The sequence below is a fragment of the Ranitomeya variabilis genome, chromosome 5 (assembly GCF_051348905.1).
Source record: "Ranitomeya variabilis isolate aRanVar5 chromosome 5, aRanVar5.hap1, whole genome shotgun sequence".
Classification (NCBI taxonomy): domain Eukaryota; kingdom Metazoa; phylum Chordata; class Amphibia; order Anura; family Dendrobatidae; genus Ranitomeya; species Ranitomeya variabilis.
The window spans coordinates 628400019-628421697 of NC_135236.1; the positions used below are offsets into that span (position 1 = coordinate 628400019).

General features: G+C 41.5%; 1 protein-coding gene across 17 annotated transcripts in view; it reads left to right on the top strand.

The window, feature by feature from the left end:
* LOC143776626 (protocadherin gamma-B1-like) overlaps positions 1–21679 on the top strand; it is a 472349-nt gene that overhangs the window by 240494 nt on the left and 210176 nt on the right. For 2 of the 17 annotated variants that reach the window (XM_077266168.1, XM_077266189.1), the window contains exon 1: positions 17383–19897. The exons of 14 other annotated variants lie outside the window; for them this stretch is intronic. In XM_077266168.1, coding sequence (XP_077122283.1) covers positions 17471–19897 — 2427 coding nt within the window. In that variant the 5' untranslated portion in view covers positions 17383–17470. Of the gene's footprint in view, positions 1–4869; positions 7400–17382; positions 19898–21679 lie in introns of those variants that run through there. One more of the 17 variants, XM_077266167.1, reaches the window with a different exon arrangement.

The window sequence follows — 21679 nt, forward strand, 5'->3', positions numbered from 1 at the left end:
CTCAGATCAGCTATAGAAGGTGCTCCCATTATTTTATTTTTTCATTTAATATCTAGTCCTATCCTAACATATGCAGCACACCGGTAGAAGATGTAGGTCCTGCTGACCTGCATGCTGCAGAATATTTTTTTTGAGTGATCATTGGAGGCTTTAAAGCGAGAAAAACCAAAACAAATAATATAGGGGTATACTTAGTCTATAAACCAAAAAAGAAAAACAACCCTTAAAAATATATCTTTAATTAACCATATTAAAATTCAATATATATAAATTGTAATCACAAACACCAAAACCTAAGATCAGGGCGGGGTATTGATACAGCAATAAATAAGCCAGGGAGAACAAGCAGTCCTACTTTAGCCCTAATTGCTTCCTATTGGACTGAACCTTCCTGGCAGTGGACGTTGGCACCCTAAATTCGGCATGGCGCCCCCACTCCGCGTTGGCTGTCCCTTCTGGCCCTAAAAGGACCCTCACAACTACCCACGCCCAAATCCCAACACCATTCACACAACCACAGATACTTGGTCTGACTATAAAGACTAGCTCAATAGGCTTACGCAAAATACGGTAATATTGCACTATAACTTATTGCACTTATGTCCGCTTAATATCCAGGACTGTTCCTTTAATTCGCCCTTTATTGAAGTTAGGGTGTATCTATATTCAACTTAGTTATCAGGGGCATAGAGAGGGAACAAATATACCTCCAAAGGCCAACTCTTTGGGAAAAATAAAGTGCTCTTGTGCTTATAAGCTATATACATTCTAGTTCTTGTACTTAAAACTTCCGCACTCCACTAAAAGAAGAATATGTTAGGGGTCCAGTCCATATACTAAGAGAAACTCGACATTCGATCGAGTACCGAGCTTCTCTTACTTAAAAATTAGCTTAGATTTATTTATTTTCAGTTCTCATTCAATAAAGTAATTAGCAGTATTATTTTCACTAATAATTATATTACTTTTAGTACAATATTGTTAGATTATAAAAAAGATAAAAAGCTTTATATATATTCTAACTTCACTAATTAAGAAAAGTGTTGGCCAAAAGTTAATAAAAAAGGAAATGACTCATTAAAGAACAAGTGGATTTTGACTAGTTTATTTACTGATGCTATCACTGTACAAACTGGAAATATCATCAATAAAATCCAATATGTTTTTGTGAAGTAACCCTAAAAGGACCCTCACAACTACCCAAGCCACCATTCTCACCATTTAATGTGTATAGAGATCCCCCTTCCCATAATTCTATTTTCCTGATCAGTGGCTTACTCTACTCTTTCCATAATGTACATATGTATACTCAGCTGAATAGAGTGTGCACATGCACTTGTGTCAATGGGTTTGCGTGATACTGGTCAAACGAGTGTTCAGATGACAACTACTGTATCTATTGTGTTTGGTCAACTTTAAATTAGGTTTTCATTTTTAGAAAAGAACTTCCCAACAGTTCTAAAATAGCTAGAATGCAAAAAAAGCAGGTACACACCCTCACCAGAAGCAGCGCTAGTTGACTATGGCTGCTCAAGTCTCGGTGTTTTCGCTGCAGCAGTGACATCTTGTCAACAGCACACATCACTGTAGTAGCCAATCAATTAGCACAGAGAATGTGCAGAAGAAGATGGTATTAGCCCCTGAGCTCAGTGATTGGCTATTGCCTTGAAGTGTACTGTTGGTATGACTTCAATGCTGAAGCCAAAACACCTAGACCCAAGTAGCAGCGGAGAAATGGCACTGGACCTTGGGAGGTAGACTACCTGCCCTGTTTGTTATTTTAATAATTTTCTTGCATTTGAGGCCCACTTTCCTAAATGTGGAAAACCCCTTAAAGGTCTATTTCCTAAACAGTGTTATACACTACTTGTATTGACAATGAGGCATATGCCTGTGTTCACAGACCAGTACATGTTTTTATTTAAATATCTCAGATATTGACTTTTTTATATTTATTGCCATTAAACTAGGCACTTTGCCTGATGCAGATCTAATGTTAATCTAAAAAAAATCAAACCACAGCCAATACTAACTTGGTAAGATTTAGGGCTTGTGCATACATTGCAGATTTGGTGCATTTTTGTCATGCAGATTTGCTAGCAAAACCTGAAGCAATCCTGATGCCAGCAAAGTGAATGAGAAACCTAACATGTCATGCACGCGTTGAATATTTTTGACTTGCAGATTTGGTGTAGAAAATAATCTGCAGCATTTAAATTCTCTGGGTGTTTTTTCCAGCATTTTTCACCATTGACTTCACTCAAATTAGTCAAAAAACAAACAGAAAAAATGCAGGCAAAAATGCTTCAAAAACATGCCAAGGGAAGCAGAATTGGAGCAGAAATTCCTGCATCCATTTACTCACCATGTGCACATAGCCTTAGGGATCCTTATTAGAGTTGAGCAAATATGTTTGGAAATCATCTCTGAATCTGAATTTGCCATATTTGTGCCATATCATAGAATGGTAAAGTTGGAAGGGACCTCCTGGGTCATCTGGTCCAACCCCCTGCTCAAAATAGGATTCACTAAATCATCCCAGACAGATGTCTGTCCAGCCTCTGTTTGAAAACTTCCATGGAAGGAGAACTCACCACCTCTCGTGGCAGCCTGTTCCACTCATTGATCACTCTCACTGTCAAAATGTTTTTTCTAATATCTAATCTGTGTCTCCTCCCATTCAGTTTCATCCTATTGCTTCTAGTCTTTCCTTGTGCAAATAAGAATAAAGATGATCCTTCTACAATGTGACAGCCCTTGAGATATTTGTAGACAGCTGTTAAGTCTCCTCTCAGTCTCAGCTAAACATTCCCAGATCCTGTAACCATTCCTCACTGGACATAGTTTGCAGACCGGTCACCATTCTGATCTCTCTTCTCCGAACTTGCTCCAGTTTGTTGATGTCTTTTTTTAAAATGTGGTGCCCAAAACTGGACACAGTATTCCAGATGAGGTCTGACCAAAGAGGAGTACAGGGCAATAATGACTTTGCGTGATCTAGACTATATGCTTCAGTTAATACATCCCAGAATTGCATTTGCCTTTTTTGCTGCTGCATCACACTGTTGACTCATGTTCAGTCTGTGACCTATTAGTATACCCAAGTCTTTTTCACATGTGCTGTTGCTTAGCCCTTATTCCTCCCATTCTGTATATGCTTTTTTCATTTTTATTGCCCAGTACTTTGCATTTTTCTTTATTAAAAACCATTCTGTTAGTTGCTGCCCACTGCTCCAGTTTATTTATATCTTTTTGAATCTTATCTCTCTTCTTTAGTATTAGCTATCCCTCCTAGCTTTGTGTCCTCAGCTAATTTAATCGGTGCACCCTCAATTCCTTCATATTTCTTCATATTGTTACCCTACTTGTGCCGAATTTATGTTTGATGATCAGTTCTGAATATTCAGTCATTTCTACTCCCATTGACTCCAATGACGTTTGGCATTGTTAGGCGAATATTGCAAAATATTGACCTATCGTATCCGGAATCAAATTTTGAAAAATTCGCTCAACTCTAATTTTTACATTGTACAGTTAATTGCTTTACAGTTTTCCTTAATAAGTAACTAAACCTCCAGCAAGATTTTTATGTGTTGTAAGGTTTTTAATTACTTGATTAATTAATTGATCAGTGGGTCCTGTTCCTTAGACCCTAAATATATACTTATAAGTCACCTGAGAAATGCACAGCTTAGGTGGCGACAGGAGCTCAGAGCTCTTGTCTGAGTTCACAAATAGAGTGGAGAAAGCCTGTATTTGTTTGTGAATCTGTACTCCGCTCAGTGAGTTTTGCAATCCTATCACCTAAGCTGCTCAATTTTACATAGGAGGACTTTTGAGTAATCAATGGGGGACTGAAGACTCAGATCCCTCTGATCTGCAGGCAATTAAAATGCCTGCTACCTATTAAAAAACTCACTTTAATTTTTCTTCTAGCTTCATGTGCTGTTGAGCAGAATGGATACATTTACTACACTATGAGATTCCAGTGATATTACATCTCATTTTTAAGGTTCTTAGTAAATACAAAGTGAATTGATAGATTTGCAGATACTTTGGTTTACCAATTTCTATTTAAAAAACTGTTACTTATTGAATTTAAATTTAGTAAATTAGCTGCTTTTTGAAAAACTAAGTTTTGCATTAAAGCGCACAATAGTATTTGTTGCTCTTAGTGCCTTTGCCCATAAAAAAATAGATATTTTGCACAATTATCTGTATGGAAACCATTGCATTCACATGGAATTACTGTAAATCTAGTATGAAACTCATCAGAAATGTATATTTAAATTTAATATAACGCAATCATCATACACTTACCTGCTGCTTTATCTTGAATAACAGTTCTGTGTATAGTGCTGCATAAGTGATAAACATTTCTCCTGCTATGTTCATACATTGTTTAGTCCGTTCCTGCAAATTTTCTGTAGCTTTTATAATCTTGATGGCATCACACACCACATGACTATATAAGCTAATCAACTTAGAAACCTGCAAGACCCATTAAATAAATTCGCACTATGCAAGAAACAGCATACAACTTTTTTAGAATTTCTTAACATCTTATACTCTACATTTTAATGTTTAATCGTAATTGTTATATCTATCAATTCCTTAGAAACAATCAAATTGATTATCTGTGTACTAAATCTATTTCTTTATGACAACCTTGACATAAAACTATTACATTGTTAAGAGCAAATCTAGCAAAAAATATTTGGTCCTGACGCTGCAGTTCCCCATATTGGCCTCAGAGCGCCGCTGTTCACCAACAAAGAAAATATTCTGCAAATCCAGAATCGCCTCCATGATGCAGACAGTGTTCAACTGCAAGAAGAAATACACAGCATTTCACACTGGGATGTGCTGGGTACAGGACTCAGAAAGAAGACGGATTATTTTCTGCTGATAATTCTGCTGGATTATAAATATAAGAAGGATTTTTACCATTATATTTCTGGTGAGAAGAAGGATGGCTGGATTACAACTGCAGGAAGGACAATCAGTGCAAGGACTCAGATGGCAAGTAATATTTCCCTTCTTATTTTCCTGGCTGTGTCATTCAGTCTCTGGTCAGATTCATTATTCCATTAATGAAGAATTAAGAAAAGGTTCTATTGTGGGAAATCTAGCAAAGGATCTTGAGTTAAATGTAAAGGATCTCTCCAGAAGGAAATTACGTATTGTGTCTAAAATCTCAGAGAAATATTTTAATATAAATCTGGATAATGGAAACCTGTACATTGCTGATAGGATAGACAGGGAGACATTGTGTGGAGCTGCAGCTGATTGTGTTCTTACATTTGATGTTGTGGCTGAAAATCCACTAAATGTCTTCAATGTAAAGATTAATATTCAGGATATAAATGACAATCCTCCTACATTTATACATGATACAGTTAGACTAGAAATGGGTGAAGCAACCTCTCCAGGAAGAAGAATTGTTTTGCAAAAAGCAGAAGATCTGGATGTCGGTGTTAATTCTCTAATCAGCTACAGACTGAGCACAAATGAGCATTTTATGTTGGGAGAGGAGACAGGCGTTGATGGCAGTGTATTTCCAGAGCTTATTCTAGAAAAGTCCTTAGATCGGGAGACAGAAAGCAAATATGAACTCACTCTGACTGCTTATGACAGTGGAAAACCTGCACAATCTGGGACAACAATAATAAAGATAATGGTTACAGATTTTAATGATAATGATCCTATCTTTACTCAAAACTTATACAAAGTATCTGTGAAAGAAAATACACCGGTGAATTCCACAATTCTGCAGGTCAGTGCAAGTGACGAAGATGAAGGAGTCAATGCACAGATCACATACTCATTCAGTACAATGGCAAATAATATTCTCCAAACTTTTATTATAAATCCTGAAAATGGAGAAATAAAAACAAGAAAACTTTTAGATTACGAAATGATGAAGAATTATGAAGTTTCGGTTCAAGCCAAAGACGGAGGAGGCCTCGCTGCTCATGCCAAGGTTTTAATAGAAGTAATAGATGAAAATGATAATGCTCCTGAGATATCCATTACTTCAATATCGACCCCTATTGGTGAGGACTCCATATTGGGCACAGTTGTAGCACTACTGGAAATTCGTGATCAAGATTCTGGAGAAAACGGAGAAGTTCAGTGTCTAATTATCGGTGATGTGCCATTTCATGTTGTGTCCTCAGCAAGTAATTTCTATAAAATTATAACAAAAAGTGATTTGGACAGAGAAAGGATATCATCCTATAACATCACAGTGCAAGCCTCCGATAAAGGTTCTCCAGAAATGACTTCTAGAACAATGATCCAACTGGATGTATCGGACATCAATGACAATGCTCCAGTGTTTGAGAAATTGACTTACACAGCATTTGTGCCAGAAAATAATGCACAAGGAGCTTCAATATTCAGTATTCAAGCAAAAGATCTGGACAGTGGAGACAACGCTAAAGTATTTTATTCAATATCCACCATAAAGAAGGATGAAACACCTTTGTCAAACTTCATATCTATTAATCCAGTAACGGGAGTGATTTATGCACAACAGTCATTTGATTATGAACATCATAAGGAATTTAATATCCAAATCATTGCCAGAGACAATGGATCCCCATCATTAAATGGCATTACTATGCTAAGAATTTCTGTCGTTGATCAAAATGATAACTCACCAGTCATTCTGTACCCATCACCAGAGGTTGATAGCTCAACATTTGAGATGGTTCCTTGGACCTCTGAACAAGGCTCTTTAGTATCTAAGGTGGTGGCAGTGGACGCTGACTCTGGACACAATGCCTGGTTGTCTTACTTTTTACAATCTTTAGAACCATCACTCTTCACCATTGATCAGCACACAGGAGAGATCAGGACACTGAGGGTGTTCCAAGAAAAAGATAAAGTGAAACATGGAATTGCGGTCCTAGTGAAAGACAATGGGATTCCCTCCCGCTCAGCTTCAGTCACTTTTAACATTGTGGTAGCTCTTAGTTTTCAACAAGTTCTTCCTGAATTGAACAGTCAATCTGGTAAAATAGAGCCACAGTCCAATCTACAATTCTACTTGGTAATCGCCTTGGCACTGATTTCCTTTTTCTTCGTGCTGACTGTGATTATTGCAGTTGTCGCTAAGTGCAAAGATTCCAAATCCAATACTTCATTTGGACCTTTGAGTACCAATCTTTATCCACAGATAGATCCCAGATTTATCTCCCAGTTCAACCCTGGGACATTACCTCTGCCATATTCATATGATGTTTGTGTAACTCTGGATCCAAGTGAGAGGGAATTTGCTTTCCTCAAACCTCAACACAATGTTCCTGTGGACAGTCTAATAGATGCTGATGATCCAGGATTTGGAAATGAAAGTTTAAAGAACTCTTCACCTGAAGAAAATCTTATATCACAGGTACCTTTTTTTAGTTTTATATTTGTTCTATTTTTTTTTTAATTAGGAGTTCAAAAATAATTTTCATATTTGCATTCTTAAGTGGTATTCTCATTTCATAAATTTATGTCACTTCCAAAGGACATGCAATAAATGCATAGTGGATGTGGATCCCACCAGTGGGACTTGCATTTATCTGGAGAACAAGGGTCTGACTATCAGCGCTGTGAGTAGAAAGGTGTTAGGAATTACCATTTGCATGGGACTCTTCACGGAAAGCAGCGTACATCAGCAGCCTTTTCTCCAGAAAAATGTGGGTACCATTGGGGGGAACCTGACTGTACCTTAACTGTATGCCATATCCTGTGGATAGCCTTATATACCAGCTGGGTGGATATACCAGCTGGGAACACACCTATATGTAAAATGTGTTGAACAATGCAGGTGAATGAAAGTAATTAGCTGTGCGTTTGATAACATATATTAAGTGTGATTTGGTTTACATAGTATGTTTGATCTTACCGCATAAAATGAATGTTCAGCTTTTTACTAAGGTTGGATTCATACTGCGTTAAAGCAGCCCACTCAACGCATGCGTTAAACGGATTGCGTTAACGCAAGTGCCAAAATGCGATCACGCTAGCACAGATAGAGCTAGCAGATGCTCTATCTGCACTAGCGGTGACGGACCCAGAAACGCTGCAGCCCGCATCCGAGGGTTCGTTACTCAATGACGGCACATCGCTAGCGCACGCCCATTATGGCATGCATTGGCAATACGCCCAAAATAGGGGTTAATGTCAGCATTAAAGGACTGCCGTGGTGTAACGCAGTCCGTCTAATGGACTGCCAGAACACAGTATGAACCCATAGCCTAAGCAGAATGTTGCCAATTCAAAGAATATTTACTGTCCTCTCCTATGCCGCAGCTGAAGCCTGTATTGGTCATGACAACATGTCATCCAAACAATGCTAACATGAGTCATAAGGTGAGCGGGGCAGGAAAAATATATAGTCAAGAATATGTCTAGGGTCCTTGTCTAGAAGATATTTTTTGAATAAGTGTGTTTTCTGGGTTTATTTTTCACCTATCTTATTCAATTGATAAAGGATCCAGTAGTGAACAACCCTTGTAAGTAAAAGTGAAAATATGTGCAAACCTTACATATAAACTGTGTAACATAATATACAGAGGTATGATCCAGAAAACTGCATTCAGTATGTATTCTAATTAAAGACAGTAGTGCAATTGAAATACAGCGTCTAGTGTAGATCACCTGAAAACACTAATTTCTTGTAAAATAATTGTGCTTAGAATTATGAGTCTCCCAGAGAAAGGGCACCTGATCATCAACCAGGAGCTCATTTAACAAAAAACACATGTTTTAAATGGAAATTATGTATAATTGGTATATAACTGTGAGATGTAATATACAGGAACATATTGCAGATAACTGCAATGAAAATGTACAGGGAGATTCCTATGAAAGAGGCCCCTTAACATTCTGTAATAACTCTCGCTAGGACTAAGCAATCTGAACAATGCAAGATGCGATCTGCTCCTCTGTATATGGCAGTACCTTTGACACCACTGTAAACACTGATATGCACCTGGCCATTTCATTATGAATTCATGGAAGGTTAATTCCAGCAAAATGGAGCAACGTATCACAAATCGGTACGAGCATGGCAGATATTGAGCTTTTTTTTGGCAACAGGGTGATTTCCAAGGTGGATTTGGCCACCATGGTCACCAGATCTGACACCACCACATTTCTTCTTTTGGGCTACCATCAAAATAAAAGTCTATTGAAACAAGCCTAGAACCGTTGAAGATTTGAAAGAAGACATTCAACGTGAAACTGCTGCTATTCCTACTGATTTGCTTGCTGACACATTCAGGAACATGGAGCGCTGCGTCAAAATGTGTCTGGCTGAAAATAGAGATCACTTTCAGCATCACATGTGATGCAATGGATAAGGCTACGTTCACATTTGCGGTGTGCGCCGCAGCGTCGCCGCCGCAACGCACAGCGCAAATGTGAACACATGCACAACGCAGCTTTTTGCGCCGCATGCGTCCTTTTTTTCATTGATTTTGGACGCAGCAAAAATGCAACTTGCTGCGTCCTCCGCGACCCGACGCGGGCGCCGCAGGGACGCATGCGGCGCAAAAAGCAAGTGCACCGCATGTCCATGCGCCCCCATGTTAAATATAGGGGCGCATGATGCATGCGGCGCCGCTGCGGCGCCCGCCGCTGCGGCGGGCGCCGCTAATGTGAACGTAGCCTTACACATACATCAAGGTATGTAGTGTATTTTTTTGGTCAAATTGCTTCATTCTAATAGGAGTTGCAACAGAATATTCAGGGCCTATTTCCATTCAATTTCCCTGTATTGTAAATTAGGATTTTAGGAAAGGATGGGTCAGAGGGCACTTTTAATAGTAAATCTTGTGTTGAAACCCATACTAGTTGAAGGCAAAATAATTGTGCATAGAGTTCTTGGGCATCAGGCTTTGCTCAAAGCTGCACATTATAGGTAGGGAATCTCTAACTGGAGAGTCAGAGTATGCTGAAATAAGTTAAGCACATTGGCATAAGTTCTGGGCAGTGGATAGTTAAGATTTAGATTTTTTATGAATAAAGGCGTTACCTTAGGGACCATGTGTCTCTTGGGTTTATGGAAGGTTTCCCCCTTTCTTGTTATACCCTGCAAAAGGAAGAAGCTTCCGTTTCTCTCACTCTTTCTGTGATTTCTGTAATTGTTTTTTTTTCACTTTTAAGATAAATTGCAATACAGATCTTATTAAATTAATATTATAGTTGTTAGGGGTCAAGTTCCTGCCTCTGCACAGGGGGAATCTCAGGCCACCTCCGCTGCAGTCTCATTCGTCTCCTGCCGCAGTGGAGCCTGCTCAGCAGAGACGTCGGTCTCAGCGTCTCGCTCAGTCTAGCTCTGTACAAAGGGTTACTGCTGCTTTTCCAGCTTCTGCCATTGAAGCCAGTGCTGGGCAGCAGCGAGCAGACGCTTCTGGGACTAAGTCCTGCTTTTCTCGTTCTGAGCATGCCCAGAGTAAGATCTCTCAGTGGAGATCAAGGGTCACATGTTCAGATACTGCAGCTAAATCCATTGGTCCTCCAGGAAGGTCCTGAAGGTGCTCAGGCTCTGTAGCAGCCTCTCATTGGTCCTTCTAGGAAGGTCCTGTACTTGCTGCAGCTATTTAAGGCTCTCATGACCGCACGGCCATGCGCTAGTATTAAATCAGTTATGTGCATGCGCCAGTGTGGTCACATTTATGTGTCTTCAGGGACTCGGCTGAAATAAGCCCCTAGAATGCCGGCACCTCCGGCGAGGAGATTGTGTGCGTTTATTTAGAGCCCCGGCTGAAATAAGCCCCTAGAATACCCGCTCCTCCGGTGAGGAGATTGTATGTTTGTGTTGCCACGCACTGCCATCAGCTCGGCAGTTGCTGGATACTCCTGTAAAGTCAACAGGGTTCTGCGTTTCTTAGTTGCCCAAGTCTCAGCTGCTGACTTGGGGCGTCCTCAGGTGCGGGCTCAAAAGCCACTGAGGGTCAGAGTGAGACCTGGCACAGTGTCTCTGTGAAGTAACAGAGTTCGCTTCTATCGCCATAAAGGGCCACCATTTGCCAGCAGCCTCCTCCAGGTCCTCTCCTGCATGGTGGACCCCGGGCTGCGAACACACCAAATAACATCTTTCAATTTACTCTGTGCATTCCGCCAGCCCTAACAGAATACTAGCGCCAGGGTCTGGCTAGTAAATGGCGGATATACAGCAGTCCTTGCGGTACATCCTGCAGCTGGAGGGTAGGTTGGCAGCTCTTGAGAGCACAACCTCAGCTGTGGATGTTACCGCAGTTGCTGTACAGGCTGCTAGCGCGGCTTCAGCAACCTTGTCCATTGCCACCCCTGTTCCGACATTATCTCGCCTCCCGCTGCCAGAAAAATTTTCTGGAGATAGTAAATCTTGTAGGGGTTTCGTGAGTCAGTGCTCTATATACCTCGAGCTCCTGGCTGCATGTTTCCCCACAGAGCAGGCAAAGGTGGGATTTATTCTGTCTCTCTTGTCGGACAGGGCACTGGAATGGGCCATGCCGCTGTGGGAGCGTGGCGATCATGTGGTGCAGAGTGCTCCGCTGTTCCTGAGCACTCTGAAACAGGTCTTTTTAGGACCTTGAGTCACCCATGACACGGTGCTCCAACTGCTAGCATTGACTCAGGGTTCATCCTTGGTCAGCCATTTTGCCGTCCACTTCCGTACCCTAGCATCTGAGCTGGAGTGGTCGGATGAAGCCCTTATCCCCATATTTTGGAGGGGGCTGGCCGACCACGTGAAGGACGCTCTGGCCACTAGGGAGATTTCCGCCACACTGGAGGAGTTAATAGCTGTCTCCACTCATATTGACCTCCGTTTTAACGAGCGGAGGTTAGAGCGAGCCCAGTGTAGGCAGAGGTTTCGGCTGGCTCCCACCTTCGCCAAACCTCTGGAATCTCTGGTCCTGGTCCCTGAGTCACATGAGGCCATGGAAGTGTCACGAGCGGGATCTAAGTCCCGGACCGCTTGTGCACTCAAGGTCTGTCATGTTTGCCAGCAGTCAGGACATCTTGCCACCAGATGTTCCCAGCAGTCGAGGAAATGTCAGCGTCTAGTGGTAGTAGGTGGAGGTACACTAGACACGGCGAAGTTTGCCTCCAAATTGTCCTTTAAGGGGACAATTACTATAGGCTCATCAACCCACTCAGTGCAGCTCTGCGTGGATTCCGGGGCGGAGGGCAATTTTATATCTTCTGCCTTCGCCCAACGTCACGCAATACCCCTGGTGATGCTAGCTCAGCCAGTGATGGTATGAGTGGTGAATGGGTCGACACTGCCCTCACAGATAACACACCAGACCATCCTCTTTACTCTGTCCATGTCACCATCCCATCAGGAGATTATATCTCTGCTCATCGTTCCTGAGGGAATTGATGAGGTCCTGTTGGTTGATACCTTGGCTACGGTACCACTCTCCTCATATCGAATGGTCCTCAGGCAGAATTCTGGGATGGGGTGAATCTTGTGGGGGTAGGTGTCAGAGGGAATGCGTTCAGGTTGCTACTACTGAGGTACCCGCAGATCTGTCCTCTCTCCCCAAGCAATATTGGCCCTATGCGGACGTGTTCTCCAAAAAGGCGGCAGAGACCCTTCCGCCCCACCGCCTCTATGACTGTCCTATTGATCTCTTGCCTGGTGCTGAGCCTCCCCGGGGTCGAGTCTATCCGTTATCTTTCTGAGGCAATGTCTCAGTACATTCAAGAGAATCTGGCAAGAGGGTTCATCAGGAAGTCAGTGTCACCTGCAGGGGCTGGGTTCTTCTTCATACAGAAGAAGAACGGGGAACTACGTCCATGCATAGATTACAGGGGTCTTAATGCCATCACCGTTAAGAATAAGTATCCTCTGCCCCCAATATCGGAGCTCTTTGATAGTCTTCGGGGAGCAAGGGTATTCACAAAATTAGATCTGCCGGGTGCTTACAACCTGATTCGCATCCATGAGGGGGAAGAATGGAAGACGGCTTTTAACAACAGGGATGGGAACTATGAATATCTGGTGATGCCTTTCGGGCTCTGTAATGCCCCAGCCATTTTCCAAGACTTTGTTAATGATATCCTCCAGGATATGCTCTCCACCTCGGTCGTTGTCTATCTGGATGATGTTCTCATCTACTATCCAGATATTGACTCCCACCAGAGAGATGTTGGCAGAGTTTTCGACCTCTTTCGGGCAAATTCCCTCTATGCAAAGTTGGAGAAGTGTATGTTTGAGCAGGAGTCTTTACCTTTCCTGGGCTATATCATCTCCGCCCAGGGATTGGCTATGAATCCTGCCAAACTACAGGCTGTGATGGATTGGCAAGAACCCCATTCTCTTAAAGCGGTGCAGCGCTTTATGGGGTTCATTAATTACTATCGCCAGTTCATTCCCCACTTCTCCACTTTGGTAGCTTCCTTGGTAGCCCTCACCAAGAAGGGAGCAAATCCCAAATTGTGGTATGAAGAGGTCTCCAAGGCCTTCTCTTCTACTAAGTCACATTTTGCTAGCGCTCCCATCCTACATCACCCCGATGTACATAAGCCATTTATCATGGAGGTGGATGCCTCATCCGTTGGTGCTGGAGCAGTCCTTTTCCAAAAGAATGCTCAAGGTCGGAAGCATCCTTGCATCTTCTTCTCCAAGACCTTCACACTGGCGGAGAGGAAATATTCCATCGGGGACAGGGAGTTGCTAGCCATGAAGTTGGCTTTCTCTGAGTGGAGACATCTCTTGGAGGGGGCTTGCTTTCCCTTTCAAGTATTCACAGACCACAAGAATTTGTTTTGTTTACAGACCGCCCAGCGGCTAAATTCTCACCAGGCCAGATGGTCCTTGTTCTTCTCTCAGTTTCATTTCACCCTCCATTTTCTTTCCGGGGAGAAGAACATTCGTGCCGATGCTCTCTCTCGCTCCGTGGTATCTTCTGAGGAGGAGGAAGAGGAGCTTCGGCTTATTGTCCCTTCCAAGAGCCTGAGAACTGTGGCCCCGGTTTCGCTAGAGTCTGTGCCTCCAGGCAAGACTTTTGTACCATCCAGTTTGTGGCTGGAGGTTCTCTCTTGAGCTCACTCGTCTAGGGTGGGTGGACATTTCGGGACCAAAAGGACATCTGAGTTACTGGCAAGGACATATTGGTGGCCTCATATGGTCTGTGACGTTGCAGACTATGTTCGGGCATGTGTCTACTGCGCCAAGAACAAGTCTCCTAGTCAACGGCCAGCTGGGTTGCTTCACCCTCTGCCGGTGGCAGATAGGCCCTGGGAGATGGTCGGGATGAATTTTTTTGGTGGGTTTACCCAAGTCTCGTAGCTGCACCATTATTTGGGTGATCACCGACCATTTTTCCAAAATGGTGCACTTGGAGCCTCTTCCACGGCTACCTTCTGCACGGGCTCTGGCGGCGTTGTTTATCAAACACATATTTCGCCTACACGGCATGCCGGACAAAATTGTCAGTGACCGGGGTCCCCAGTTTGCGTCTCGATTCTGGAGAGAGCTTTGTCGTCTACTCACCATTGAGTTGAATCTCTCCTCAGCATATCATCCCGAGATGAATGGGTTAGTAGAGAGGGCCAACCAGACCCTGGTCACATATCTGTGACATTTTGTCTCTGTCAGGCAGGATGACTGGGCATCCTTGCTACCGTGGGCAGAGTTTGCGCTTAAAAACGCTGTAGCCGACTCCACCAGTCAAAATCCTTTCCTCCTTAATTATGGCCAGCATCCGCGGATTCCTGTGCCTATGCCCGTGTCTTCTGCTGACTCCAGGGTGGCATACTGGGCAGCGGAGGCACGGGACATTTGGGACTGCACTCAGGATGCAATCCGGGCCTCCAAGGAGAGAATGAGGTCCTCCGCCAATGCACATCGGTGCCCTGCTCCGACCTTTGCTCCTGGCGACTTAGTGTGGCTCTCCGCCCGTAAAATCAGGCTGCGTGTTGAGTCCACTAAGTTTGCACCTCGCTACTTGGGTCCCTTCAAGGTCCTCGAACAGGTTAACCCTGTGGTCTACCGTCTGGCCCTTCCTCCACGCCTAGGTATCACCGACACCTTTCATGTGTCCCTCCTTAAGCCCGTATACATGTCCCGGTTTTCTAAGTCATCTGCCGGGACATCGGGTTCGTCTATGGACGATTACGAGGTGAACGCTATTTTGGGGTGCAAGGTGGTATGTGGCAAAAAATGTATTTGGTGGACTGGAAGGGTTATGGTCCTGAGGACAGGTCCTGGGAGCCTGCTGAGCACATTCAGGCTCCGCAGCTCATTGCTGCCTTCGAGCGCAGTGAGGCCCAAGGGGGGCCCTAGGAGGGGGGGGAAATGTTAGGGGTCGAGTTCCCGCCTCTGCACAGGGGGAATCTCGGGCCATCTCCGCTGCGGTCTCCTATTCTTCTCCTGCCGCAGTGGAGCCTGCTCGGCAGAGACGTCAGTCCCAGTGTCTCGCTCAGTCTGACTCTGTACAAAGGGTTACTGCTGCTTTTCCAGCTTCTGCCATTGAAGCCAGTGCTGGGCAGCGGCGAGCAGATGCTTCTGGGACTCAAAATGATTATTTGGGACTCAGCTCAGCAAGGACTCTTCTACTTCAGCTTTAGTACGTACCAGTAGCATCTAACAATTGAATATATATGCATACATAAATAGCTTTATATGGGTCCGGAAATTAGGAGAAAGGCCTCTTCTGTAAAAGACACTTCGAAAACTGCTCCAAGTAGGCGATTACTAAAGCACTGGCACAGCACTGTCATTTTATTGATTTATGCATAGGAAGGGTTAATCATGTTTTTAGCACTCTTATAACTGTTAGTGCATCTGCATATACTTAGTCGGTGTTATTGAGAGAAATTGCTGCCATTGTATTTGTTACTTATACACTCTTTACTTGTCATTCTTTCCTTTTTTATATAAACTGGTTAGTAAATATTCATATTATATTATCTAATCTTTGCGTGTGTCTGCTGATTGTTGATGTACCCCTCCTGTGGTCGTCCCTCGTCCGCGTTTCACCCGCTACTTATGTAAGGTCACAGCTTGGTGGTGGTTGGTGGTTTATACAGTGGTGTGAACGATCGGGCATTTCATGTGGCTCTGGTCTTGGGCGTTCTATCTTGTGGTTTAGTAATAAAATTGTTTTGGTTAACAAAATACTATGACTGACTAATACCTTCAAAAGAAAGACATGGTATTTATGTATTATTTTAGTTTGAAGAGAAGGTTCGTGATTGGGGCAACTGGTATTGAAGAGGAAGTCTTTTTACTTATAGTCGCAAGCAAATATGGTTTCTGAAACTTCTGGATTTATCAAATGTATTTACCAAGATGTTCCAAGATATATTTCTTTCCTTTATTTAAATTGTATTTCAAAAGAGGTAGAAGACATACCGTATTAATGCACTCACATATACAAGTGGATCTAATCTTTGAGCTGTAAAAACATATTAAAAACTGTTGAAATATACAATACCCATTCATTTAGTAACATTTATCTTCAATCTTGTGCCAGGAAATTTACAGCTTGATGTAAAATTTGCAAACATAGGATGCAACCATATCTCAACAGTCATAGAGCTACCTGAAATCTTGAACTCGGTAGAACTTTCCATTTTTACCATGTTAACCATTTTTGCACCACAATTTCGTCATTTGCTTTTTACTCTTATTTCTTGCCTATTTTCTTTTCTAGAAATACACGTAACTGTGTGACTCTTAAATCTATCAGAGTGCATTTACTGCTCGGGTTATTTGTCAAGACCAGAATAAAAAAATATATGATAGATAAATTGATAGATCAATCAATCGATCTCAGTATTTTTTTTTAAATTGATTAGCCCTGGAATACTAGGCCAGGAAATCATGAAATGCATGTTTATAATATTTAATTGAGAATAATAACCACAAAGGCCACATCACATAGTAGAATAAAGAAAACATATTAATACTTTTGAAATTTCAAGTACAAAATTACAGTTACAGTTAAAAACCATTCAAACACAATGCCACAATTTTCACATGTTTTATAGCTGTCACCAATAGTTTAATGGATTAGTAATTTAAAAGTATTTTCATTTAAAAAGATGAGATAGAAAATATATCAAAACATATTTTTGGTATCAACTTGCTTAAACTTCAAGTGTGTAATGAATTTAAAGATTTAAAAATAAAGATTGACATAACAATTTGTAACTGTGAGAACATGTAAGTAACTTTATATCTGTAGATAAAACCATATTTTAAGTCATATTTGGTAAATATGAATCTAAGTCACTGATGCTGCAGTTCCCCATATTGGCCTCAGAGCGCCGCTGTTCACCAATAAAGAAATTGTTCTGCAAATCCAGAATCGCCTCCATGATGCAGACAGTGTTCAACTGCAAGAAGAAATACACAGCATTTCACACTGGGATGTGCCGGGTACAGGACTCAGAAAGAAGACGGATTATTTTCTGCTGGATTATAAATATAAGAAGGATTTTTACCATTATATTTCTGGTGAGAAGAAGGATGGCTGGATTACAGCTGCAGGAAGGACAATCAGTGCAAGGACTCAGATGGCAAGTAATATTTCCCTTCTTATTTTCCTGGCTGTGTCATTCAGTCTCTGGTCAGATTCATTATTCCATTAATGAAGAATTAAGAAAAGGTTCTATTGTGGGAAATCTAGCAAAGGATCTTGAATTAAATGTTAAGGATCTCTCCAGAAGGAAATTAAGAATTGTATCTGAAATCTCAGAGAAATATTTCAGCATAAATCTGGATAATGGAAACCTGTACATTGCTGACAGGATAGACAGGGAGACATTGTGCAGAGCTGCAGCTGATTGTGTCCTTACATTTGATGCTGTGGTGGAAAATCCACTAAATGTCCTCAGTATAAAGATTAATATTCAGGATATAAATGACAATTCTCCTACATTTGTCCATGACATATTGGCATTAGAAATGAGTGAATACACCTCCCCAGGAGCAAAATTTTCACTTCAAAAAGCAGAAGATCTGGATGTTGGTGTTAATTCCCTGATAAGCTACAGCCTCAGTGAGAACCAGTATTTTGCTCTTGGAGAGAAGGTCAGCACTGATGGCAGTGTATTTCCAGAGCTGATACTAGAGAAACCTCTAGACCGAGAGACACAGAACAAGCATGAACTCATCCTCACAGCTTCTGATGGTGGAAATCCTGTACAGACAGGCACTGCACTAATTAATATCATTATCAATGATATCAATGATAATCTCCCGGTTTTTACGCAGGATGTATATAAAGTAAGTGTCAGAGAAAATATACCGGTGAATTCTACAATTCTGCAGGTCAGTGCAAGTGATGAAGATGAAGGAGTCAATGCACAGATCATTTACTCATTCAGTACAAAAGAAAATCACATTCTTCAGACATTTGCTATCAATACCAAAAATGGAGAGATTAAAACTAAAGAAAATTTGGATTATGAAAAAAGTAAATACTATGAAATTTCAGTAGAAGCTAAAGATGGAGGAGGCCTCGCTGCTCATGCTAAGGTGTTAGTAGAAATTACAGATGAAAATGACAATGCTCCTGAGATATCTATAACCTCATCATCAGATCTTATTCCTGAGGATTCTGCCCCTGGTACTATGGTGGCACTTATAAAAGTTTGGGATCGGGACTCTGGAGAAAATGGTGAAGTTCAATGCATAATAAGAGGGGATTTACCATTTAAACTAATATCATCAGCAGGTAATTTTTATAAAATTGTTACGAACAGTAAACTTGATAGAGAAAAAATATCATCCTACAATATCACAATACAAGTCTCAGACAAGGGGTCTCCAGAAATGATTTCTAGAAAATGTTTTAGGCTTGATATATCAGATGTCAATGACAATGCTCCAGTCTTTGAGAAACTAAAATATGCTGCATTTATACCAGAAAGTAATTCACCAGGAGCCTCAATATTTAGTATTCAAGCAAGAGATCTGGACAGTGAAGACAATGCTAAGATAACATATTCTATTCTTAGTACAAGTAGTGATGAAGATCCCCTGTCTTCCTACATCTCCTTGAATCCTGTAACTGGGGTCATTTATGCTCAGAGGTCATTTGACTATGAGAAGCATAAAGAATTTAACATTCAAATCATCGCCAGAGACAATGGATCTCCATCTCTGAACAGCAGTACAACACTAAGAATATGTATAGTAGACCAGAATGATAATTCTCCAGTCATTCTGTACCCATCACCAGAGGTTGATAGTTCAACATTTGAGATGGTTCCTTGGACCTCTGAACAAGGCTCTTTAGTATCTAAGGTGGTGGCAGTGGATGCTGACTCTGGACACAATGCCTGGTTGTCTTACTTTTTACAGTCACCAGAACCATCACTCTTCACCATTGACCAGCACACAGGAGAAATCAGGACATCACGCGGATTTCACGAAAAGGACATCATGAAACATGGAATTGTGGTTCTAGTAAAAGACAATGGGATTCCCTCCCGCTCAGCTTCAGTCACTCTAACCATGGTGATTGCTGATCATTTTCATCAGGTTCTTCCTGAGCTGAGCAGTCAGTCTAACAAAGAAGAATCTCAGTCCAACCTACAATTCTACTTGGTAATCGCCTTGGCACTGATTTCCTTTTTCTTCATGTTGACTGTGATTATTGCAGTTGTCTCCAAGTACAAAGAGTCAAAGTCTACTACCACATTTGGATCATTGAGTACAAGTCTATATCCACAGATTGATCCCAGATTTATTTCACAATTTAACCCTGGGACATTACCTCTGCCATATTCCTATGATGTTTGTGTAACTCTGGATCCAAGTGAGAGGGAATTTGCTTTTGTTCAACCTCAACACAATGTTCCTGTGGACAGTCTAATAGATGCTGATGACTCAGGGATCGGAAATGAAAGTTTGAAGAACTCAACACCTGCAGAACGTCTTATACCACAGGTATGTTTTCACATCCCATGAAATATGCTTCTGAATTAAAGCATATGTAATAGAAAATCCATTGTTAAACATTAAGTCAATAAGACTCTTTATCATGTTTCAGAAATAGCTTATATTAGACCGAATTGCTAGTGTGTCCTCTGTATAAAATGTAAACATCCTTAACAAACAGAATGCCTTTAGACCTCAGATGCATCTAATCTGTTTTGTTCTTTCTACTAGTAAACTATCAGTTTTTATGGCTTGAGATGTTTCCTTAAAGGGGTATTCCCATCTCCAAGATCCTATCCCAATATGTAGTATGTGTAATTGTAATGCTATTAGCAAATACCTCCATTTTGAAATGTAGTATAATTCTTCTGATTTGCCATGTGTCTAACCTTACGTGCAGGAAATTGCTCTAGATTAGTTATGGTATCAACCACTAAAAACTGTCACTATATGAGTGGTCATAACTAGGGTTGAGCGACTTTTGCTTTTTTAGGGTCGAGTTGGGTTTTGTGAAACCCGACCTTCTCGAAAGTCGGATCGCATGAAATCGGCCGATTCTACTGTAAAGTCGGGTTCCGGACCGGAACACGAAACCCAATGCAAGTCAATGTGTATTTTATTCTCTCTCTCTCTCTCTCTCTCTCTCTCTCTCTCTCTCTCTCTCTCTCTCTCCCCTCCGTGCAAAGCATGTGTTGTGTTTGACTGCGGAAATCACTGCAGCCCAAACGGTAATATGGCTCTATGATGCTGGCCGGAACCTATGTCATCACGCTGCCCACACTCCTTAATTGGCTGAAAAAATGGAGGGGAAGGCGTCATACAAAACGCGACTTTGGCGCCAAGATCGCCGACCACGTGGCCGATCCCACGCTGGAGTCGGGTCGGGTTTCACGAAACCCGACTTTGCCAAAAGTCGGCGACTTATGAAAATGAACGATCCGTTTCGCTCAACCCTAGTCATAACCATAGATGCCTAAACTACTGCAATGCCTACACATGGGGTTAGCAACATAGCGAATCAGAAGAAATATACTACATTTCTAATTGGACGTACATGCTAATATTATTATTATTACACCTACTACATATTGTTAGAGAAAAAAAAAATTCCTTTCTTGGCGCTTCCGGAAAGGAATTTTTTTTTTTCTCTAACCATTGTATTCACATGCAATCCTTGGATTAAGGCTGGCATAGTTCCTGCAATAGTGCTGCATACTGGAATATTATAAGGCGTGGATCCATCATACGGATCAATTGAATGTACATACAAGACATCCAAAGGGTGAGTGCAACAATATATATTTCTTGCTGTGAATATACACCTACACTTAGACTCTGCGCCCCTTGTCTCCCCTTTTATATCTCCTTCCGATAACCTACTACATATTAGAATAGGATCTTGGAGTAGGGAATACCCCTTTTAATTAATATTGCTTGATTTAGCTTAGCTTGATTGTGGCTGCAGTACATTTTTTCTTTGACATTTTAATGTAGCAAACATGTTATTGAAATAAAATACCTCTCATATCAGAAATTATTTACATGTGTGGATGTATTATGCATTTAAATATACACTTTACTTTTCTCAGTACCTAAGGTTAGACTGTCTCAATAAAGTACCACAGAATACTCTGATGGTGCAAGGCACTGATGCAATAATGGTCTGCAAAACTCCAGTAAAAGACCTTGGTCCCGATTGGTGATTTGCATTTTTAAGTTTATTTGCTTTTCTTTTTCTTTGTATTATTAAATTCATTGGTTTTTTTGCCCAATTCTTCAATATCATGCACA